The sequence below is a fragment of the Otolemur garnettii genome, unplaced genomic scaffold (assembly GCF_000181295.1).
Source record: "Otolemur garnettii isolate 467f Iridium unplaced genomic scaffold, OtoGar3 scaffold00102, whole genome shotgun sequence".
NCBI lineage: Eukaryota > Metazoa > Chordata > Mammalia > Primates > Galagidae > Otolemur > Otolemur garnettii.
The window spans coordinates 7,473,709-7,499,368 of record NW_003852497.1 but is presented as its reverse complement, the minus strand read 5'-3'; the positions used below and the strand labels follow the sequence as shown (position 1 = coordinate 7,499,368).

The 25,660-nt window shown below is 36.4% G+C and overlaps 1 protein-coding gene across 1 annotated transcript in view; it reads right to left on the bottom strand.

Annotated features, from left to right (window-relative positions):
- PURG (purine rich element binding protein G) overlaps positions 1-25,552 on the bottom strand; it is a 37,956-nt gene extending 12,404 nt beyond the window's left edge. Inside the window, exon 1 of the mRNA XM_003796308.3 lies at positions 24,686-25,552. Coding sequence (XP_003796356.2) covers positions 24,686-25,552 — 867 coding nt within the window. The remainder of the gene's footprint in view (positions 1-24,685) is intronic.
- Positions 25,553-25,660: the final 108 nt, after the last annotated feature.

Below are 25,660 nucleotides of genomic sequence, written 5' to 3'. Positions count from 1 at the left end.
TGGATTCAAACCCGCCACGTTAGGTGTATGTGGCTGGCGCCTTAGCCACTTGAGCCACAGGCACCGAGACGAATGATCATCTTTTTGTTTTTATTTTTTACAGGGGCTGGGTTTGAACCTGCCACCTCTAGCATATGGGGCCAGCGTCTTACTTCTTTGAGCCATAGGGGCCGCCCCTATGATCATCTTTTTAAAAGAGGGAACAAAGCAGTTCTGATCTTCTCCAGGAAGAAAAATAAAGTTTGATATTTCCCAGTCTGTGGAAGGTTTTTTTCTTAATGGTATCTTTAGAGGAGTAGAAAATCTTGATTTTGATTTTCATGGGTATAATATATCATGTTTTTTATAGTTAGTACTTTTTTTTTCCTGTCTAAGAAATTTTTATCTATGTAATTGTGCACTTTTATAATTGACTGAAAACAGTTTCAAGAGATTATAATTAGACCAACTCTCTTGCCTCTGCTATCCCTGAAAGTTCCCATGGTTAAAGGAGGCTCCTTTACAACTTTGTTTAATTTTGTTATACTTTCTGGGGGAACCATTTATTTTATGAGTTGGGAAGGATTAACAATAATGCTCATAACATTTATTACATGTTTATTACACGACAGATATTTTGCTAACAGCTTTATGTACGTGAAGGCATTTCATTTTCTTTAAGAGAATTCTGGTTTGGCTATCGGTTCTATGAAGGCAAGGAACCTTATATTTTATTATTGATAGAATCCCCTGGACCTAGAATATTACCCAGTACACTGAATGCTAGATGAACCAATAATTACGATAACTCTATGCAGTTACATAAATTGTCCCAAATTATACAGTAAGCGATAGAATTTAGACTTCAACCCAGGACTGGCTGATACCAAGGTTTGTGCTGGGTACTCTGTACCAGGTCACTGAGACACCCTGATGACTTGGTGGGGACCCAGTAGCTAAAAACACAATTGAAACTACTGCTATTGCCTAAGAGGGTAGAGGAAATGGATTTAAATTATTGTTGTTTTATTCTTCTCCTAGAAAAAGGCAAATATGGAACTGCTATCAAGCTCCTCTTTGATAATCTTAGGTATATGGATGTGATTTTTTATATTTGTAATTGTATGATAATTTGGTCAGTTTGAGTCAGTATGAAATTTTTATGGCCATAAATATAGAAACAAGATAATTCAATCTACATACAAGAATCTAGAATTTAGCCTGCTAATTCCTCAGTGGGGCTGCAAACCATGGTTAATTGGAAATGCCAGGGAGCTAGGTCATTTGTTGAATGGCATTTCCGAGTTGACAGAATGTTTCTAATCCTATTAAAACTGAAATTCACCAATACGTAGCATTTTGACTTTCTGCCTTAATAAAGATAACATAATGACCATGATTAAACTGTGTGTGTGTGAATGAGAATACTGCAGTGCTCGAGGGTCTTCATGGGTAACAACCGGAGTCACCGTGCAATGACAAGGCAAGAGGGGCTGGAGGTGGTGTGATAAAAACCTGGAATGTTCCTTTCAAACAGATTTCAGAAAAAGCTTGCTTCCAACTTATTATGTGGTCATTTGTCTCTTTCATAAAGGTATAGGGATTCACTTGAATTTCAGCTGACTTCTTATACAAATTAAGTAGCTCTACCTCTTCAATTCTCTAAACAGTATCATTTTTAGGGGGCTACTCTGCAGTGCAGGGGCCAGGACAAGACCTGAGATAGCAGGTCAGGAGGGATCAAATTCTAGAACGTGAGCTAAGGTGGGAAGCTCAGGTACAGAGGGTGAAACACAGAGTTCAAGGTAGAAGCGGATCAGACTCTAGGCCAGAACTACACCTGGAAACCAGCACCAGTGTAACGAGTTTCTGCGCCTCCCCCGGGGCCAGAACACTGAGTACATTGCCTACAGAACTGAGCCTTCAGATGTGATCAGAACAAAAACATACCTTAATACTTTTCAAAAGCCTCTTTCTGCTAGCTATAAAATTTAGCTGTTTAATTTCATCAAAGTTTGATTTTAAGATTACTATTTAAAGTTTCTGTAGTGTTATTAGAAAGCCACCAACAGTGGGCTTGTTAAAACCCTAGTATTTTAGGAGGTAGCTAAGTGATTACAGCAAATCATTTCACTTTCCAGGGCCCCAGTTTTCTTCATCTGTTAAATGGGGATACTGATATTGAACTAAACTAATCTAAATCAGTAGTTTTATCAGGATGAAATGAGATGGTATTTGTAAAGGAACTTTAAAACCTATTTCAAATTATATGTAAGTTATAATTTAAAATGGATCCACATTCTTTTTACATTTAATTGAGTCAGAAAACATTTCATAATTAATTACCAGTTATGGGAAAATTTTCAGGACAAACAAATCTTTGTTATACATTAGAAAAAATTTTTAGAAACTGTATCTAACTGTGTTGCCCAGGCTGGTCTCAAACTCCTGGCCTCAAGTGATCCTTCTGCCCTAGCCTCCTGAATTGCTAGGATTACAGGTGGGAGCCACTGCCTTGGCTCTAAATTGATCTTCACTGCAGTGTCTCTAAAAGTGACAATTATTATTGCAACTGCTGATTTACTAACACAGCCAGGGTAGAATCAGACTTATTTCATTTGGTCAAGACATTGATAAGAGAGTCATTGTAAGTGATGACTGAGGGATTTTTGTCAATCCAAACATATGAAAAGGAATTTGTGACCATATGGTATATTGCAATAAGAGAGAACGAACATTTAAAGTGAGGATGAATACAAAAGCTGAGAGCAGGGACGGCATGGCATGTGTGATACGTATGTCACCACTCCGTGCCTTCCTCAACTACGCCCCAGATCAACACTCGTCCATACACAGAAATCACAGCAGTCTTTTACGATGGGCCTGAATAGACCTTCATGCTCATCTCCAAGCTAGGGCTTGAGACGTCATTACCACTTGAATTGTTATTTTTATCCAAGGACATCAAGAGAGATTTGGGATGAGGAAGACAGAGTTATTGTTTAAAATGATATCATTAAAAAAATAAAAAAATGATATCATTGTATTTGTCTAAATACGAATCAATAAAATACATTTTGAGTGCTATAACTGAATATAGATAATCATATTCAAAGGGTAAATTTTTTTTTTTTGAGACAGAGCCTCAAGCTGTCCCCCTGGGTAGAGTGCCGTGGCATTACAGCTCACAGCAACCTCCAACTCCTGAGCTCAAGCGAATCTCCTGCCTCCGCCTCCCAAGTAGCTGGGACCACAGGCGCCCACCACAACGCCCGGCTATTTTTTGGTTGCAGCCGTCATTGTTGTTTGGCAGGTCCGGGCTGGGGATTTGAACCCGCCACCTTAGGTGTACGTGGCTGGCGTCTTAGCTGGTTGAGCTATAGGCGCCGAGCCAAAGGGTAAACTTTTAAAGGGAAAATAACATACAGGATTAGATAGTAGCTTCAAACACAATTCTCATATATACCAACGCACTGCCTGGTGCATGGCAGATATTCAAATGGAGTTATCTGTTAAATTAAGAAAATGACAACTTGATTGGGCTCCAAAAGCTGCTTTTAATCAAATAACTTAGGACATTGCACCCTTGAAGCTAATGGCACTTGAATCTGTGTCTTTTGTAAATTATTGTATTCTTATTTTCTAGCACAGGATCTGGCACAAAGTATCCACTCAATGTGCACTGAATGAATAGAGTAGCATCATTTACCTATCAAGCAAGGGAAATAATATTTCTGAAATAAAATTTAGGATGGGCAGGAAATAAAAGATCCCATAATTAAATTGCAGCGTAATTTGTACAACACAGTATTTCTCGTCAGGTTCCTAAATCATCATTTCATTAACACTTGTCGCCATTTAGATTTGTCTGTTAAACACTATGAGTCTAAAAGCAACAGATTTGAAAGATAAAATAGGAAAAGGAACTCTGGTCATTAAGTAAAGACAGATGATTTCAGCAATCAGCTCCGTGCTAGGTGTAGCGCATACAAAACAGGAAGAAACAGTCTCTGGTTTTAAACTCAAATTCAAATTAAGGAGATGGGATTCTTACATGGCAAACTGAGTTTAAAATATATTTAATCAAGTTTTAGGTTGTTTGTCTAAAAAAATCTTTTGGAACTGCAAGAATTGCCTATTTAAAGCTTTTTTGTATAAGGCCAAAGATACGTCTTACTAATTATACATATCATGATCAACTAGCTTCTGTGTTAGTTCCAAGATAATTTATATATAAAGTTAAGCAGCAATGGCTGCCAGTGGTGGCTCATGACTGTAATCCTAGTCCTTTGGGAGGGTGAGGCAAGAGAATAGCTTGAGCTTAGTTCCAGTCCAGTCTGAGCAAAAGCAAGGCTCCATTTCTACTGAAAATAGAAAAATTAGCTGGGCAATGTAGGGATGCCAGGAGTCCCAGCTATTTGGGAGGCTAAGGCAGGAGGATCATTTGAACCCAAGCCTCTGAGGTTGCTGGGAGCTAGGCTGATGCCATGGTGCTCTAGGCTGGGTGACACAGCAAGATTGTATCTCCAAAAAAAAAAGTTAAATAGCAAGGAAAAAAGAGGACTATGCAAATTAGAGAAACAGCAATACTGCAACACTGTAAAGCAGTCATAACTAATTACGAAGGATGCCAAGAAGGAAAGGTGAGTCAATATACAGTGTACAAAACAAAGAGCTAGAGAAAAATGAGAAAAGGTCAGAGGAGGAAGTCGAAGAGAACTTTAAGTTTCACTGACTCAAGAGATACGAACTTGAAAGGGTTCTTAGAGATCATTTTTTCTGACTCAATCCCTTCAGTTTATGATTAAGCAAGCTGGCGTTCACAGAGGTTATACGACTTGCCTGGTGGTGGCCATAGCTCAGTGGGTAGGGTGTCAGCCACATACACTGAGGTTAGCAGGTTCGAACTTGGCCTGGGCCAGTGAAAACAACAATGGCAAGGAAAAATAAAAAGAAATAAAACACTAGAAAGTGTAAAAAAATAAAAATACAAATGACTTGCCCTGGCCCAGCCAGAAGGCACAGATCTAGGCCGGGACTGGTGGCTCATGCCTGTAATCCTAGCACCTGGGAGGCTGAAGCAGGTCAGAATTTTGAGACCAGCTTGAGCAAACAGAAAAACTAGTGAGGGTTTGGGGCGGGCTCCTGTAGTCCCAGCTACTTGGGATGCTGAGACAAGAGGGTCACTTCAGCTTGAGAGTTTGAGGTTGCTGTGAGCTATATGATGACACCACAGCACTCAACCCCATCCACTGAGTGAGACTTTGTCTCAAAACAAACAAACAAACAAACAAACAAACAAACAAACAAAAAAAAACCAGAAAGAAGAAAAGAAATGCAAGCACAAAGCCAGGGCTTCTGAAGGAGAGCACACGGTCTCTATCACACGGTCTCTATCACACGGTCTCTATACTACACCACTGCATGCCATGAGGTCAATGGCATCCTGTAAGGATTTTTAAAATTCCCTAAATGCTTAAAATCATACTCCAAATAATACCTTTTTTTCTTCATTAATTATAGCATAAACATAGTAATTTAACATTCATGCTATTTTATAGTTATTTTATAAAAAATTTACTAACTAGTTGTTCAGAATTGAGTTACCAAAAATCTAGCTTAATGCCTATAATCCTAGCACTCGGGGAAGCTGAAGTGGGTGGATTGCCTGAGTTCAGGAGGTGGAGACCAGCTTGAGCAAGAGAGAGACCCTGTTTCCAAAAATATTTGGGCACTGTGGTGGGCACCTGTAGTCCCAACTGCTTGGGAGGCTGAGGCAAGAGAATCACTTGAACCTAAGAGTTTGAGGCTGCTGTGAGCTGTGATGGCACAGCACTCTACCAAGGGTGACAAAGTGAGACTCTGTCTCAAAATAAAAAGCTTAGAATCAAGCTTAGAATTAAAAGCTTAAGAATCAAGCTGTGTGTTTGCCTATGATTTTTTCCCATGTAAATGTAAAACATTTCTATCAAATAAAATGTTGATTTTACGTAATATGTCTCAGTCAGATGTATATCGCCATCATGGAAGGTACTGCTTGAATTACAGGTGGGTCTGTCATTCAATGTGATGTTTGAGTCTTTTAAAAAATGAGTGAGGCCAAGTGCCTCACTCATGCCTATAATTCTAGCACTTGGGGAGGCCGAGATGGGTAGATCCCTTGAGCTCAGGAGTTCTGGACTAGCCTGAACAAGAGTGAAACCACTAACAGGCATGGTGGTGGGCGCCTGTAGACCCAGCTACTCAGGAGGCTGAGGCAGGAGGAATGCTTGAACCCAGGAGTCTGAGGTTGCTGTGAGCCCTGGCACTCCAGCCTGGGTAACAGAGTGAGATGCCGTCTCAGGAAAAAAAAAAAAAAAAAGGAGTCAAACAATAAATGGTAATTAACAAAACAAATCATAATTAGTTACCTAAGGATCCAAAGACTCCCTTAAAAAAGAATACGGTTTAATAATGCTTTAAGAACAATAATGTAAACTAAACTGAGTTATTAGAAATCATATAGGCATTCCTCATTTTAAGTAAATTTATTATTATAATTGATAAACAAAGTAAACATTTATGAAATAAAGGCTTAGATCTTGGTGAATTTTCAGGTTGGAATTTGCTATTATATATGTTATATATTACTTTATATTATTATATAAATGTTCCTGTTGGCAAAATATTAGTGCCTAGCTTATGTTAGTTCTGGCAGCATGTCCTCTGATGAGTGCATGAGACTAAATACATTTCTGTGCCTTAGAGGTGATAATGGGGAACAATAAAGAAACATCTTAAATAGGAGGATAGCAATGAACAAAAAGAAGAAACATCTTTAATAGGGAATATAGCAATGAACAAAAAGTTATTTCTTAGTATGTTACTGGAGCTGCACTTGGGTTCCTTCATTAAATTTTTCAGCTCAAGTAATTCTTGCCCCCTTACTAAGAAAACATTTCTAATTTTAAAATAGAAAGCAAAGAAATAATGAGATTCAATTTAAAAAATTTTTCTTTGAAGTATGTATCAATAAGTTACAGATCATTTTATTTTTTTTTGCCAGGGCTGGGTTTGAACCCACCACCTTTGGCATATGGGGCCGGCGCCTTACTCCTCTGAACCACAGGTACCATCCAAGTTGCAGGTCATTAAAGAAAAATCTGAGTGCTACAAAAAGTAAGAACATTATTAGAAATGGTTCAATATCATTTGTTTGACAAACTCATAAGGAAGCACTGATATTATGAATTATTAAATTCAAAAAATGAATGAAGATTCAGTTATCATCATCCAAGAGTCATGATCAACTAGTTTTGTGCTAGTTTCAAGATAATTTAGGCCAAGAAAAGACAGATTGTTTTCCTGTGGAAAGATCATAAAAATTATACTCATAACATTTGGGATTATTTAGATGTATGTACAGGCTTTTTAACTTTTATTGACTTCTTAATAAAAATATATATTTCTTGGGTTGAGTTTTTCTTACTGCTAAAGATTTCGAAAATAATACTTAAAACAGTTCATCTATTGAAAAACACTTTTTTTTTCTTTTTTAAGACAGAGTCTTACTCTGTCACCCTGGGGTTGAGTACTGTGGTTTCATCATAGCTCACAGCAACCCTAAACTTTTGGGCTCAAGTGATCCTCATGCCTCAGCTTCCTGAGTAGCTGGGACTACAGGTACCTGTCACAATGCCCGCCCGATTTTTATTTTATTTTATTTTTTTTAGTAAAGATGGGGTATTGGCTCTTGCTCAGGCTGGTCTGGAACTCCTTAGCTCAAGCCATCTGCCTTCCTCGGCCTCCCAGAGTGCTAGGATTACAGACATGAGCCACTGCGCTCGGTGAGAAAAATGCATTTTAATTTTCTACCTATTTCCTTCCAAATTATGTTTTCGATAAAGCTATTTAAAGCTAAACAGTTTTACATTGAAGCAAAATTTGTGAAATCATTTAGTAAACATTAACACTGTCAAATACCATGAAAACTTCCAACCTACTACTTAGGTTACAAAGTGTTATGGTAAAAATAGAATGTACATAGGAAAAAGCAAAGGAAATCCTAGCATTTAAGCCCAGTTGCTGCTCTGGTAACTCTCACCTCAAACCACTAAGCAAACAAGGAAGCAAGCACAAAATGAGTCCCCTGTGTCTTACCTTTCTCTGTAAATCATTGGAAAACCTTCTAAGATAAAATATCCTTCATTCAAAGCCACCAAATATTATAGGGATCTCTTATCTTGACACAAGCACAATTGCTTTGTATTGTAAATCATTTTGCAATGTGAGAATTATCACAGCACAGGAGATCAATTTTATACTTGGAGCCCTAACTGATAACTGCAAACCCATCATTAATGGGAAAAGGATAAAGAAAATACTCATTTTAAAAAAGCACACAATTAGGGTGATGGGGACTTACAACTTTGACTCAAACTGTACAAAAGCAATTTACGTAACCAAAATGTTTGTACCCCCACAATCTTCTGAAAAGAAAAAAGAAAAAAACAAGGTTGAGAAGAAAAGTATAGGCCAGGTGTGGCGGTGGCTCATGCCTGTAATCTTAGCACTCCAGGAGGCTGAGCAGGATTGCCTGAGCTCAGGAGTTGAGAAAAGCCTGAGCAAGGGTGAGACCCCGTCTCTACTACAAATAGGAAAACTAGTTGTGCGTGGTGGTGCACGCCTGTAGTCCCAGCTACTTGGGAGACTGAGGCAAGAGGATTGCTTGAGCCCAAGAGTTTGAGCATTCTACCCAGGGCAACAGAGTAAGACTCTGTCTCCAAAAAAAAAAAAAAGTATAATGGCAGTTGCTAAATGGGTATAGGATTTCAGCTTTGCAGGACCAAAAAGTTCTCGAGATAGGTTATAGAACAAGTTGAATATCCTTAACACCACTGACTACAACATTATCGTACACTTTGAAATGATTAATATGGTAAATTTTATACTATGCATTTTTTAACCACAATGTAAAAATAATCAATACCACAATATATGAAGCATTCAAAGATTAACTAGGGATATTTTTCACACCTTTAATAAACTGTAGATTTATATAGTATTTTAGGAGAACAAAAAGGTTGAGAAGAGTCCTTTGAGACTTGGAGGGTTGAGAGAGAGTGACAGATAATCAGTGGACCAAGGATGGAAATACTCAGAATGTTTTGTTTGTGAAATCTAGGGAGTAGGCAACCAATGGTTAGATGTCAAGTTAGAACAGTTTGAACTGGAGCTTAGGAAGTGCGTCCAAACTAGCATTTCTAGTAATCTCTGGCCAGAAAGCTAGTCAATATGACAGCACAAAATCTTAAATACCTGGATTTATGCATTTAGCCTCATTGTGTTAAAAGTGAGTCCTAATAGCACTCACATTAACTACTGTTAATATTGTAACCAAAAAATCATCACCCCACGGTGTCATGGTTGACAGTATTTAAAGTGTAAGCAATTCCAGCAGGAAAAATGATAAGGAAGAAAGAACGCAAGCCAAAGTTTAAGTCCACAACATAGAGTGGTTTCCATGCCATCTATATAAAAACTAGTAAGACAATTAAAAATGCCAATTTCTGAACCCCACTGTGGACCAACCAAATTAGAATCTCTGGGGATGGGGACTAGAACTTACATTTCTAATACACTAATGTTTGAGATTCACTGGGCTCAGTTTTAAAGGGTTGAAAGGGTATCACTGATACATCATCATGTCCATGATTCTTCTAGTTTCTCAATGACACAGTGGAGATCCTGTTTTAAAGGAGGGACTCTAGGATTAAAAGTCTCTTTGAATTATTAAAGGAGATATTCCTAGGTGTGTCACATGGTAGTTTGTGCTGTAAGTGCCAGTTGTCTGGCTAAGTTTGAAATTTTTAGAGTTACAAAGGGAACTTTTATAGCTCTACAGAAGGAATAACCAAGAGAAAGTATTTGGGGGTGAGTGCTGTTCCCTGTCTTTCTCTCCGCAGATGCAGATTTTAAATCTTCAACACTTTAGGGTAGCCAATCAATTGTAGTAACAAACAAGATGAAATCAATTTGCCATTATTTCTCTATGGGCAAGGAAAAGGTAGACAAGACTGAGTTCTCTTTATAACTAATACATACAAAGAGAGTTAAAAAAATGTACGTGCAATAGGGCCGCACCTGTGGCTCAAGGAGTAGGGCGCCAGCCCCATATACTGGAGGTGGCAGGTTCAAATCCAGCTCTGGGCAAAAACTGAAGAAAAAAAAAGTACATGCAATTTAAAAAAGGGAAAAAGTATATTAAAATTGTAATACTCAATATATACCGATAACAAAAGATGAATATGAGTCACATTTGACTTCTGTAATTATAAGAGGTGCCCAAAGTGGTTACCATCAGTGTCTGGACTCTTCTGATTATGGTGAACTACTGTTTGAGCAAAAGTAATACATAGGCTGGGCACAGTGCCTCACATCCATAATCCTAGCAGTCTGGGAGGTTGAAGCAGGTGGAATTGCTTGGGCTCAGGAGTTCGAGACCAGCCTGAACAAGAGGGAGAACCTGTATCTAAAAATAGCCAGGCATTGGGGTAGGCACCTTTAGTCCCAGCTACTTGGGAGGCTGAGGCAAGAGTATTGCATGAGCCCAAGAGTTTGGGGTTGCTGTGAGCTATGACATGATGGTCCTCTATCCAGGGTGACAGAGTGAAACTTGGTCTCAAGAAAAAAAAAAAAAAAAAAATATATATATATATATATATATAGATAGATAGATATAGACAAGATTGGTTAAAATATGTGAACATTTTTTTGGCACCTGCCATATCCGTGTTTTTGTGTACACATGTGTATGTACAGAATGGCAGATATTGTAGGGTTTGTGCACAGGATTAAAATTTGCTAAGTACTTAGAAATGTGTAATACAGTAGATGTTGGTGTAATATAGTTCCACTTATTCAGTTCATTTTGAGTTTGGAAATGTTACAGTATCATAAGAAAGCACAGATGATTGGAAACACTGACAAGAAAAAAGTGGAGCCTGTCAGGGAGAACTGAGTTTCATCTTAGTTCACAGTGGACCTTGAATTTAGATATTATTGCTACAGCTACCCTTCTGCTCTTTACAAAGCCTTGAAACTCTCCAGGAGAAAACTACATATTATCAGTAGCATTAATTAACTTACTTGGAATCTGGTTCTTTACAACAGAAAATTTAAGATAAAATTAGTGAACCATGTTGTTTTTTCCACTTTAATTAGCAGTGCAATAAGAAATGGAGAATGGTATCATTCAACTTGGAAATAGAATTCAGCATGAATTTTTATAAAGAAAAACTTGACAATATCCAACAATTTGGTTTTCCAATTTGCTCCAATGCCTCTTAATGTCTTCAGAAATAAATCTGTAGCAAATACTTTTAAAATAGCAATATAGGTACTAAATGTATTCCTTTATATATAATCTCTTCAGAAGAAAGATTAAAAATGTAAAATTTCTTTGTAAATTATGAGAGGTAGACTCAATTTGCAGGGTAAACTTTATGAAAACCATTTTACCGAATCTGTATAGTTAGTAAAGCTCATGCAGATATGAAAACTAGTTCTTATGCTGTTTTGCAATAACAAAGGGTAGGAGAAAGGTTTTTTGTTCTCACAATACTAGAAAACTGGAAATCATACATCTTTCTCCCAACTGGTAAATGAACAGAAAGTCTGAATGCAAGAGTTCCAAGTGTTATTCCCCCCAAATTTTAAGTTTCTCAGAGTTGAGAAGAATCTTTGAGTTAATAACAATTCAATTTTTGATTTGTTAATTTCCTTCACAAATATACCTTAAGTGCATGTCTAATTTCTGCCTTAAATAATTCCGGGAACAGGGAAGTTACATGATTCTTGAAGTCTGCCCTCATGTTGAGCTGAAATCTGCTATAAATCTATAGTCTGAAGACTACTCAGATTGTAATTCTAAATAATAATTTAAAAAATTTTAAAATCGAAAATGTGTATCATAGCTATAATACCAACAGTATAGAGATTTTTTAAAAAAAGTTATATACTGCCTGTTATGATCCATTTGAGTTCATGACTATCTGTTATGTCAGCAGTTAATCTTTTTCACAATCAGGAGCCCATTTAGTGTTCTGGAGCACTTATCTTTGAAAGGTAGTTGCTGGAGAGTCGATGAACTTGCAGAACTGCCAAATGTCTATGTATGAATTAATTACTACTATCAATAGGATGTAATTCACTAGAATGACTGCTATTAAGGGGTTTATAGGTAGTTTATATGCAGCATACACAGAGGGTGCCCCCAAAATGTATTCACATTTTAAGAAAGGAAAAAACTGTATTTAAATTGTAATACTCGGGAACTGGGTGTGGTGGCTCATGCCTGTAATTGGAGCACTCTGGGAGGCTGAGCTGGGTGGACTGCCTGAGCTCAGGACTTTGAGACCAGCCTGAGCAAGAGCAAGACCCTGTCTCTAAAACATAGCCAGCCCCTGTGGTGGGCTCCTGTAGTCTCAACTACTTGGGAGGCTCAGGTAAGAGAATCGCTTGAGCCCAAGAGTTTGAGGTTGCTGTGAGCTATGATGCCATGGCACTGTACTAAGAATGACAAAGTGAGACTCTGTCTCAAAAAAATAAAAATAAATAAAAATAAATAAAAGTGTAATTCTCTAGTTATGTTTGACTTCTGCAATTATAAGAGGTGCTCAACATGACTTGTATTCATCTCTTGTTACCAACATACGTTCAGGATTACAATTTTAATACAGTTTTCCTTTTCTGAAATGTGTATAAATTTTGGCACCCTTTGTGTATATATTAAAATTATATATGAAATATAATTTTATTAATTTTGACCAACATATTATGGTACGTGTCACTAATGCTGGCAAAAATAGAATAAGTTATTTTAAAATATATTAGTTATGTTTTCAAATAATATGCTCAATGAGTGATCAGGTGAAACACCTCTAAATTTAAAGTAATAATTTCAAATGTTAATCTGAAGAAAGTACCACAAATACACCATAGTATGTAGTTTCTCTATCCTGTACATACAGAGAAGACACAGGAAGATGGCAGAAATACTATATGCTTTCAAAAGCAGCTAGTATATTTCTTACCATCTATACATATCTTGAGAATCAGCATTTTAAGCTTTATTATTTTAGTAATTAAGAACCATTTGACCTACATGATTTGTGTCAAAAAATGTACAATTAAGGGACTAAGCTAAAGTAATTCCAAGGTCCTTCAAGTCCTAATATTTAACATTAACTTGTATTAATAATTCTCGAGTAATTACTCCCTTTACTAGGATTTTTATACCAGAATCATGTGACAAATTAAAAATATGTACCCATCTCCACACATTTGAAAGCGAAACTTTTCATAAGGCTGCATAATTGTTCACTCCTATCAGCTGTATCTCAAGATGGCTTAGAAAAATGAGAAGGCATCAGAAAGGTTATTAGAAAGGGGAGAAAGTAATTTTTTACAAAAACTCTGGTCAACTTATAGAAAGTATTGCTTAAGATTTGTAAGCTTCTCAAGGCAGGATGAATAGCATGGAGTCTTTTTTCTACCCCAATACTAGCTGTTTTGACTAGATTTTTCCTTCACTGTCTTTTGTTGCTAAGGTAAAATCTCATCAGCCTAGAGCAGTGGTTCTTAAAACACGGTCCCTGGATCAATCGCATTCACTCTCCCAGGAATGTGTTGGAAATGAAAATTCTTGGGCCCCCTTCCACCTCTCCAGTTCTGCTGACTGGACACTGAGCTGGGAGATTCTGTGGTTTAATAAGCCCTCCAGGTGATTCTTAACCTAAGTTTGAAAGTTATTACTCTGCATGGTGCCTGTGGCTCAGTGGGTAGGGCGCTGGCCCCATATACTGAGGGTGGTGGGTTCAAACTCAGCCCCGGTCAGACTGCAACAAAAAATAGCTGGGCATTGTGACAGGTGCCTGTAGTCCCAGCTACTTGGGAGGCTGAGGCAAGAGAATTGCTTAAGCCCTGGTGAGCTGTGACGCCATAGCACTCTACCAGGGGTGATAAAGTGAGGCTCTGTCTCTAAAAAAAATAAAAATAAAATAAAGTGAAAGTTATTACCCTACAGTAATGGGGAAAAATATGTATCTGCAAACAGTAATTATCTTAGTTAATCCTCCTGGAGTTAAGAGAAAGGATAAGAAATTTGGTAATTAAATACAAAAAGGAATGGAACAATGGAGGGAAGAATATGAATAGGAAAAGTGGTGAGAAGTCAATAAGATGACAGGAAAAGTTGTGAGAAATCAAAGCAAATCTCAATAATACTGATAGGATTTATTTCCAAATTAATTTAACATAATAAGTTGCTTCTGGTTCATGAAAATGAAATTGCAGTCCCACAATAAGTAGTAATTTGTTTCCTTTCTGCCCTTAAAGAGAATTATTATAGAACTATCTACCTACATTCTTATTACTAATCCTTCTTAAAAATTACTGATGATTAGCGGGGGATTGTCGTGGTCACCTGTAGTCCTAGCTACTTGGGAGGCTGAGGCAAGAACATCGCTTGAGCCCAAAAGTTTGAGGTTGCTGTGAGCTGTGACACCATGGCACTCTACCCAAGGCAACAGAATGAGACTCTGTCTCAAAAAAAAAAAAAAAAAATTACTGATATTTATTGGAAATAGCTAATCAGGGTTAGAAGTTCTACCTGTAAACTAAGTACTAAAGAGTAAATAATTTGTGATTCTTAGCACTAACTTTAACTGAATGAATCCTCATAAAAGCAAGTGTCTCTTAGTGATACTATAGTTCCATATATGGTAGTATAGTCTTCAATAAAATAATTCCCAGTAAACTGAGGCATATTTCTTTATAGTGGTGGTTGGGGGTAGAGGGCATTTTCTTGATTCGGTGGGATCAATTGCAGAGGAAGTCTTAGATCTAACTCATAGCACAATTTCCAATTTTTCAGATTAGACTAGCAGCTCTAGTCTTTATTGCGTTTCAGCTGTCATCTGAACAAACAGGATGGAGTAGGTCCATTGTGGTAGTGAGAGAGATTAATGCTTTTACCCACATCCTATAGGGGAAGGTGTAGAGGTGGGAAGAAGGGAAGATGGATGGAATTTTAGGATCCTACTTTTACATCCGTTAAGAACATGGTACACCTTTATCGGAGTATTTACGAAGCAGCAATAGATTTTGATCTATTGAAATTCTAGACTGAGAATAGTTGGAATAAATCACACTGCTAATCTGGAGAACCCAGAAATAAAATACAGCAGTCTCTGAAGTGAATAGCAAACAGTGAGAAATGTTTTGAATTTCAATGTCTGTACATATCCTTACCCTTGTTCTTAAATCATTATCTTATGGTTCTGCTGTTTGATCTTGCTGGGTACTCCTGGCACTTAGGTGTGTTCTTTTGGTGAAGCTGCTTAGATAATGTTTGATGGGAAGCTCAGTAAAATTTCTACAAAATGGCAAGGGTGAAGAACTGCCAAACTAAACCATTCTCTTGCATCCTGCCTAGATTTCAAATAACACCGAAAAAGAAGCAATCGCTAATCAATCTAAAATGTAAATGCTGTTTTGAGGAGAGGGGAGGAGAAAAGCGAGAAAACATTTCCTACAACAGCCAATTCATTCTGTAGAATTTGTTGAAAACAGACCAATCAAATCACTATTTTGAACCACCACCGGGCCAAAAATTGCTTATGGTAAGGAATATTTCTGCAATGGAATTTTATGTGCACAGACATTTTTTGAAATTAACAAAACATGATGTGCATATGCACTTCCAAATACGCTTAGGTTATTCTTGACCACTGTCACTGAGGCACCAAAAGACAGGCCTAGGAGAAAGTGTCACTGTTTCCTTTATCCTCTCCACTGGCAGTGGTGGTGACACTCCACAGTAGAGGACCAGGGTGCTTAACTAAATGCCTCTGAGACAAAAGTCTTGTGTGCCACTTCTCCTCTTCTCAAATCATCAACCTTGGCAGTTTTTCAAGGCTAAAAAAAATCTCAAACCATTAGATGTTTAATCTTTGCATAGCTAGATAGTTCCATGTCCTCTAAAACAGTCATATTGTTTGTTCCTCCTGATGAGCTAGGTTAAAGGTCCTTATTTGTTACAGGACACATCCAGTAGGACCAGGAAAAAAGGGTAAAAGGCAGTGTTTGATTCTCAGGGCGCCTACTATGACAGCTGTAGCTTAGTATTTAGCAATGTAATTGTGGTTATTTTCAGGAACAATGGCAGGCACTTTAGGAAGTGATGTTAATTTCTAAAATTCCTTTACCATGCAGACTATAAGAAATGATCAAAGAATGAGCAGAAACGAGCAGTGCCCCTTTCAAAGAATAAGATCCCAACTACAGATGATAAAAATACTTAAAAAATTAAAGTGTCGGATAATTATGTAGTTTGTATACAGTCACTTGGTTTTAAAAACGACTAGGAACACAATTTTATTTTGAGTGGCCAAAGAAATACGTACTGACATTACGAAATACAAACTGACGTTTCTGCTTTGTCCCGTTGAGTGTTACCACAGTTGCTGCATTATTGTAACTGTTTTTAATACAGAGAGAAATTCATATGCTTTCCCACTCTGGTATTCTCCATTTATATGTTTCTTTTATACTCCACTGATACAGAATTTAAAAAGTTTAGGGAAGGAAGGAGTCTTAGCTTGTAACACAGCATTGTCCATTTTTCCCATGAGGAAACCATCTACAAGATGCTGAATGACTTATGCAGGGTCAAGCCATAACCTGGTATAAGTAGGTCTTTCTATTCTTTCTCAAATGCTCTTTTAAGGTTAAACAAATAGAGATATAGTTTTGAGAATAACTTCTTTCTTTTTTTTTTTTTTTTGAGACAGAGCCTCAAGCTGTCCCCCTGGGTAGAGTGCCGTGGCATCACAGCTCACAGCAACCTCCAACTCCTGGGCTCAAGCGAGTCTCCTGCCCCAGCTTCCCAAGTAGCTGGGACCACAGGTGTCTGCCACAACGCCCAGCTATTTTTTGGTTGCAGCCATCATTGTTGTTTGGTGGGTCTGGGCTGGATTTGAACCTGCCACCTTAGGTGTATGTGGCTGACGCCCTAGCCACTTGAGCCACAGGTGCCGAGCCTAGAATAACTTATTTCTCTCATTCTATTAGACTGATTTCTTTTGTTATAGGCAAGCAAAATCAGCCACTATCTTTCCCTCCCATTATTTCTTCTTCTCTACTTGCTATCTCTAGGTAATAATCTCAACAAATCCACAACAAATGATAAAGAAAATCCTGAAGAATATTATCTTATTTTCTGTAAGAAAATTAAAATACTGAATAATTTCTTTTCTTTCTTTTTTTTTGTAGTTTTTGGCCAGGGCTGGGTTTGAACCCATCACCTCTGGCATATGGGGTCGGCGCCTTACTCCTTTGAGCCACAGGTGCCATCCTGACTATTTTCGAATATAAAAGTTCCAGATAAATTCATCTTGAAGTGCCAAGTTAAAAAAAAAAGTTTTGGATAAAAGAAATTCTGACTTAGATAAAATAAAACAATCAGGTTTAGACCATTATTTTGATAAAGACAAAATCCAGCATAAGCCTTTTCCCCCAAGCTTATAATCTGAGCAATTCTAACTTTTAAACACTATAAACATTTTCCTGTTAGTTTCCTTTTCTTTGTTCTCTTTCCTAGGAAAAAACTGAATTGAGCAACTCTTACAGAAACTAAGGATAAGGGGGAGAAATTATAGGACAGAGAATTGCTACTCAATCTTAGAAATAAATCAACAAAATTAAAGAAGAAACCATATATTCCATGTAAATGAGTTATTTTCTTCATATTCATACCATAAAGTAACTTCACTATAGCAGCACTAACTCATCATGTTTTAATTTACTGGTGGATGTCACTGGCCTCAATAAAAATAAGCAAATTTTCACAAGGGATATTCAAAAAGAGATAAAAGTTTGGAAAATGTAATTTACCAGAAAGCACTAACATGGTACAGTTTTCAATTAAGTATGGAAAATTCTGAATATTTTTTAGCTTAAATTTAAGCAGAATTCATTCCTAAGGGGTAATTTGCCTTCTTTTTGACCCTTCTCTTTAAATAAAGAGAAAAAAATACACACACCCACACACACACACACCATTTTAAGCCTAAAGAAGCAAATATCTGGAGAGCTCTACCAGTTTTATAGACAAAGGATAATGGGTTATTTATCATGAAAATAAAAAGCAAACTTTTTATTGTTTTAAAACATCTTTAAGCAGATCCTATGTTCTAACATCTTCCTCATTTTACAAACAGGAAATTATGCCACCAATTATGGAGACATCATTCTAAAGTTTCAACCAATGCTTTAAATTTTTATACCTTATGACATTTTCATAAAATTTACAAATACGCAATCTGTTAACAATTTTTTCCCCTTCACCCACATGTTCTTTAAGCTATTTCTAACTGCATTAGATCTTTTTTCTGGTTGCTTTAACTTATAACTAGACAGTGTTTTTCAGGATTTAAGTATGGGATATTTTATTTTTTGAATAATACTTTTTTGGTGGTCAATAGAAAAGTGATCCTAAAATGTACCCTTGATGGTAATGAAAAAAGGATTATTATTTTTTTTGGGGGGGGGTGATGCTTAGGCAACTATTAAAGCAAATCTGCTTATATTTATAGGAATAATAATGATGTTATTGTCATTTATAAATACTTAAATTTACTATTTTATGTTCTTCCAGCAGAGGATACAGATGGTTTAGTTGTACTTGTAACCTCATAGAGCCCTCCTCCCCCAATTTTTATCCTTTCCCCAAATCAGTATAGCATCTTCTGGTCCCAAGGATTTCTGACAGATTCTGGGTCTTTTAATAAAAAAATCAATGCTTTAAACAAGCAGGACTAGTGTTATTTTCTTACTTAGACTCGGATTTGATGAAGTTGCTAGATGAATCTTATACCCTTCTTATCATAAAGATAAAAGCTCCATGTTAATAAATCAAAAGACTTCAACAAGTAATAACATAACCTTTTACTATAGTTCTAATACTTAGTTGCTCTTAATGGCAAGGTCTTTGTATAAAAATATGGTAATTAGTAACAGAATTAGTAAAAATCGAATGTGATAATTTGTTAAAGCTTTTAAATATGAGTGTTTTTCATTAGAGAGCATAGTTTATCTAAAATAACACTTCGTTAAATTATTTAATATCCTGCTACTCCTGAACTGTGTTATCTTCAGGAAAAACACAAATATTTTTTTGAGGGAAGAAAGAGCTGGAATATAGAAAGGCAAGATGGCTAGGAATAGGAAAGGGAAACTAGTAGGATAAACTGAATATCTGTACATTTAAAAAATTAATTTATGCATATATTTTTATTTTAAGTAAATACCAATGGTATTCATTCAAAATTTCTTTGATATTCCCTTGGTGTATGCTCATTCAATGATGTTACCTAGATTAAGTATACTAAATAGAAAAAATTACTTAAAATGACAGATCTAAAATTGATCCTACTAAATACAGGATAATATATATATGTCTTCATCTGTATGTTTAAAAATAATATATACACACACGTATGCTTATATATGCAGAATAACTCTAGAAGGACACACAAGAAATTGATGACACCGGGCTATTTCTCACTGTCTATCCATCTGTAATGTTTAAATTTTGTATTATACATTTTTCTCTATTGAAAAATATTAATTAAAACCCCATTACTAAAATAAATTTAAATGGTTTAAAATAGCATGTCAAATTAAGAACAAAGACTAATTTCTTTCTATTATACATAAAAATATACTTACACATGTACTATTTTTCTAAGATCTACCTACATAAATTTGCGTCTATTTTCTTTATGACAGAGTCACTGTGATCTAAAAACCCAATTTGCACATGACATTAAATTGGGAAAAACATTTCCCTGTACTTCACTGCTACAGTATTGTGGACTAGGTATTATCTCACCCGTATGCTAACATCCTCATTCTCTTTCTCTGATGGGCTATCCATTAGCCACCATTTATCTTAGAAATTCAAGAAAATTTTAAGGAATTTTCAGAATTTTAACTTCTCTTTGTATCCTGCCGAAGAAGTTTGGTGTGTTAGTAAAGACGGGACTTCCAACTAAGTGGCAACTAAGCAAAGCCCTTACATAAAGCTTAGAACAGGATTTCATAAATAGTTCCAATGAAAGACATTTGGAAATAAGCAGAAACAAAATGTCACATTCATGAAAATATTATTTTCAGAAAACCACCTGAAAATTCAAATCAAGTACTATCATTTGAATATTAAAATCAACCATAAAACAAAATGTAAAAGAATGATAATACATACATCAGCTTTCAATGGTAGCTGGTTATTAAAAAAGAGTATCTGAGGGTATATTCGAATTTCATCTCTTCAGATTGTGCAGCTCAGATAAATGTTTATTTTACTGAAAATATTTGCAAAATTACAATATAAATACATGATTATATTAAGATAGGATGACTATATATAATGTAGTCTTATCTATAGATATAAAATGAATGCAGTAAATATAGCACACTCTTGATGAATTGTTAGTACACAGTGTTTCTCAGTGAAGTACATACAACCTATTATTAAGCAACAATGATCTAGTTTTCAAATGTACATCTTAGGAAGTTTGTAGGATAAAAGGATACACTAAATCTCCCAATACCCTTCTCAGTTGGTGAATTAGTAGTACCTGTGTAATTTCTGAAATATCGTATTTAAACAATTGTTCTTATGCTCTATGCATTTCCTTAACTTGAAATTTCTTTCTTTAGTCTGGCTGTTTTTAAAATAATGCCATTTCAAGCTATCTATACTTTTAATTCTACAGTATCAAATACTGCTTTTTTATTAGTTATCTAAACATATCAACAATGAAACAAAATCATTAAAAAAATTTTTATCTGGACAAATTCCCGAAATTAACTCTCAGGGTATTAAGAGGAGTCTCAACTAAATATCGTCTCGACTGTAATACTAACTCAGGTTAGAAATAGTTTTAAAAATTTATTATAGTCTTTAAGAATACAAATATGAACTCTACTTTAGAATTCTTTGTTAAATGTACTGGGATTGCTTCAAAAGCATCTTTTACCCTTCTCCATTACACTGATTTAATGGAAACCTGTTACTACAACAGTTCCAACACAAACATATGCATGCAAGAGATCCCCCTACGGGTTCTAACTACATAGTTACTGAAACACATCCCACCTGTCAAGTGGCAGAAATGTACATCTTCTATATACAAAAGATAAAGTGCATTTTTAAATTAGTGAACTGACAGATTGTCTGCCTGGACCATATAGCTTTCAAATAGACAAATGTGAAATTCTCCCATTAGAACCCATTATTTTAAGAGGTTCCAATTAGCTTTTCCACCCTGTCATTTATTTTTTTGGCCATGCTCTTTAGTGCAAATAAGCTTGTGTTTGACTCAAGTTTAAGGGACATGGCAGTTTGGGGCTTTAACAAGGAAAATTATAAAATGTGGCAGAACTTTAATACTTTTATAATACATTGCATCTTTTGCATATAAGCAACAGATTAGTGCTGCTTTCAGTTGCTAGGAGCATACTGCCAACTATTACAAGGAACCCGTTTCCAAATTTCATACTATTAGCTTATATTATTACAGTTTGGAGTATGTACCACATTATGCTTGGATTATTATGTGCAAACATCATCAGCGTTTTAGAATTATACAGTGAACTAGTACTTTTGGTTACTAACTTTCATGCTCATTTTTTTTTACTTCTAACTTCAGTTGCCTTAAGAGTTTAATGTCCTCAAGGCAGGAATTCTGTTATTTTGAAGAATACCATGTACACTTGCAGCTTCATTTATGTTACAAATGACAGTAAATAAAATGCATATTGCACAGATAAGAATAGTAGCTTATTTTATAAGATACATGGCAATACATGTTGTAATACCAGAGTTTTGAACTGTATTATATTTGATTATGGCTAATGAATTCTTGGGAACTTAAAGTATAAAGAATCATAGCATCATTTTGTTTTTCAGTCAATACATTAACTAAGAAAAAATGAAACCAAAGTACTGGCAGAAGGCTTACTGATTCTAGAATATATTCAATTGCCAGTACATATGCATCTATCTAACTTGTGGTTTTGAGATGGTAAAAACCTTGACGTTTACGTACAAGGTAGAAAATCTGGATGATTAACTAATTCTTTACTTAAATAATGTAAAACTAAACTTTGATAATACTGATATATAAAGAATTAAAGGTGTTTAAGTCTGACATAGTAACGTATGTATGCACATATATGTATATATACCTACATATGTATACATATTGACACACACACTCAAATCTTATCAGACTAAAAACCAAAACCAATCACTTTGACCTAATGGATATAAATATTTTAGAAAGGAAGATTTTAAGAGTATACACTCATAGCAATAGTAATAGGAACAATTGAATACTAGAATATTCACAGCTCCAGTTTACCAAAATCTGACAGGTTGATTATTATTAATAGGCACCATGATGGGCAGCAGTAACAATCAGTAGTACAGTAATTCAAGTGCACATCACTGCTTCATATACCAGAAACTACTTTTAAGCAAGCCTATATGATTATCTTACAGTTAGGACTGTTTAAAAATCCTTGCTACTCAACACCCACCATGTGCTATTAACTGTAGTACTAACATTCTCTTCTAACTTTCAGTTGTTCCAAAGTGATCCAGAAGGTCCACAATTATAATGAACTAATGAGATTCCTTTATACTACTTGAGGAAACATGAAATACAATCTGCAAACCAATACTAGTGTGTATGTCTGGGCTACTGATTGCTTGTTCTTAAGTAACATAAACCAATGAAATAAATTTTCTTAATTTATACCATAAAGTTTTCTTGGTGATCTTATTTAAATGTATTTGGGGACAAACCTTTGAAAGAAAAAAATCGTTAAAACAATTGTGAATTACTTATCCACGTAGCATATAAAAGAAGAGCTACATTCTGATCTCAATCCATGCAGCCATCTCTCAATCAATGAGAGCTATATTGGGGGATTGAAATCAGTGCTCTGGCTCTTAAAATGACTATTGTGTGGGAGGTAAATAAAGCCAAGATAAAAGACAATAATTTCATTCTGAATAAAATGCAGCTCAACAGATAAAATTTCAGTCAGTTAATACAGGATGGGTTGGTACACATATACACTATATCCACGTGTTTAAAAAATTGCTTAGGTGTTGAAAAATTGCTGTGGCACTTCCTGGAAAGTAATTTTTAATCAGGTAAATGGGTGAGTCTTGTGTAAAGTCAAAAACAGCACCTTGGAAAATGCTTGAATTTTCCTTTCAAATATATTTATAACCAATCTTTAAATAGTATTTTTCTCAGACTGAAAATCTGTATTCTTAATACTTTTTAGAAAAAAATGTCCTCCCTCCTCCCCCCACCCATGGAATTCAAACATCTGTAAAAGTCAGGTTTCTATTGGAAGTACTGACATAGTTTTAAGGATAGCAATTGCAAAAGTGCTACTAAAATATATTATTACAGATGTATTTTTGTATCAGTTAACTGGTGCACCAACCCCTCTGAGAAAGCGTTAAAGAAGCAGCATAAAATATAACACCTTGAGTCCAAGATAGATTTTGGGAAAAAAAACCTCACAATCTTCAAATTAGCATGAAAAGCTAAAACACCAAGATTTCCATAGCAAAGCCATTGGATGACGCCTCCCACTCAATAGTGACATTAAAGTAATTCCTGAAACTTTGGAAAGTCGATAAAAATATATGATACAATAAACAGGTGAAGATAGGATTGTAACTAGCTCAGAATAACCAATTAAAATTCTTCCATGGCTTTGATATGGCAACTAAAAACTGTAGGGTTACCACAAAATTTGAAATTATAAAATACTATAGTAACTCTTAGGAAATACTGTGACACTGTTTGAAGGTTTAATTAGGTAAGATTTGATCCATTAATGGTTATAGTTTAGTATTCAGTTATCCAATAGATGATATATTTCTATTTGTACTTTTATGAATAAATATATTTATATATACTTGAGGTCAAATTCTGTTTCTGTGGTAACTGTCCTACAGGTAAGCTTAGCAGCTTTTAATGACATAGGAATGAAATGCTTTTGGGGGGAACTTATTAAATAGAAATTCACACTTTTTTCACTTAAGTATATGTATCCTTTTTCAGGACTATGTCATAGTGCAATGTAAATCTTAGTTATGGTATTTAGAATGTCAGAATGTCACATTTTGTGCTGATTTGCATACTTCAATAGTCTGGAGCACTTGAAGCAGCTAAACTAGTTAGCTCTGGGAAGGCTGGAATTCCCATAAGCATTATAGTGATCTATGTGTAACATAACATTGAAAATCAGACTTCTTGAAGTATAAACTACTAGAGGTATTACTAATAACAAAGGGCCAAAAAAAGAGGAAAAACTTCTTCATATGATTATGGATCAGTACTTTTAGCCAATTTATGATTTTAAATTTTGCCTGATGGAGTTCAATTTCACTCTAGTCGAGGCATTCTTGTTCTTCACCACTGGCCCTTCTGCCATCCATTCTCTTTTCTTTATGGCTGTTGCAAATTTTCCTCATCTCTTCTTCATACTTGATAAAATTCTCCCCAAACCTTGTCCAAGCTTTGAACGGAACAGTAATAGTATTACGGTAAGGTGGTCTCACCTCACTTACCTTCAGGAATATTCCATATTTATTAGAGCCCACATCAAAGTAGAACCTTTTATTGTCCACTCTGAATGAAGTCCCCTCTGGGAGCTCAGGCGGGTCATCATCTCCACCTCTACGTTCTTCAATGTCCCCTTCACCATAGTCTTCAATCAGCTGAACCAAGGCATCACGAAACTCAATCATTCCTTGAGCTGGGAGGACAATAGTCTGTTCTTGGCCCAAACTGTGGCCAAAATAACCAATCATGCCAGTCCCCCGCATCATGGTTTGTCTAATCCTTAGGAAGCGACCCCGCTGATTTTCCTTTAGGTCTAGGTAATATTTCCTATTGTCCCTCTCTATGTAGTCTGTCTTGAGGACACTGTGAGGGTGCTCTTCGGACCCCACCGAGACGGGAGGGGAGGGTGCAGAGTGCTTCTGCCGCCTTCTGGAGCTTTGCTCTTTGCTGTGGCCATGCTCTTGCCGGTGGCCTTTCAGGCCCAGGTGGGCGTAGTGCTCGATGAAGTCCCCTAGACAGTCCTTCAGCTCAGCTGCCACCGACAGGGAGAGGGTCAGTTTACTCTTTCTGATGTTGTCCTGCCGGCCTCTCCCTATCCAGACTTCGGCTATCTTCAGGAACCGGCCTCTGGAGCTTTGCTTCACGTCTAGGTAAAACCTCTTTTTCTGGATGTCCACTCGTTTGGAGGCCAGCTCCTGGATTTCGGCTGCGCCCCCGGCCTGATTAGGGGTGGCTGAAGCCGCGTAGTGGGGGTAGTGGGAGTGCTGGGCCTGGGGATAGAGTCTACTCTTGCTTAGGCCAGAGCCCCCCACATTCTTGCCTCCGCGGCCGCGGCCGCCGCCGCCTCCTCCCCTTCGCCTGGCTCTTTCCATCTTCAGCTGCAAGTGACAAACAGACACACGGGGTGGGGTGGGGGAGGGGTGTTGAGAACAATCGCAGACGCCCCTCGGCCTGCGCTGTCCCCGCCGCCGCCCGGGACC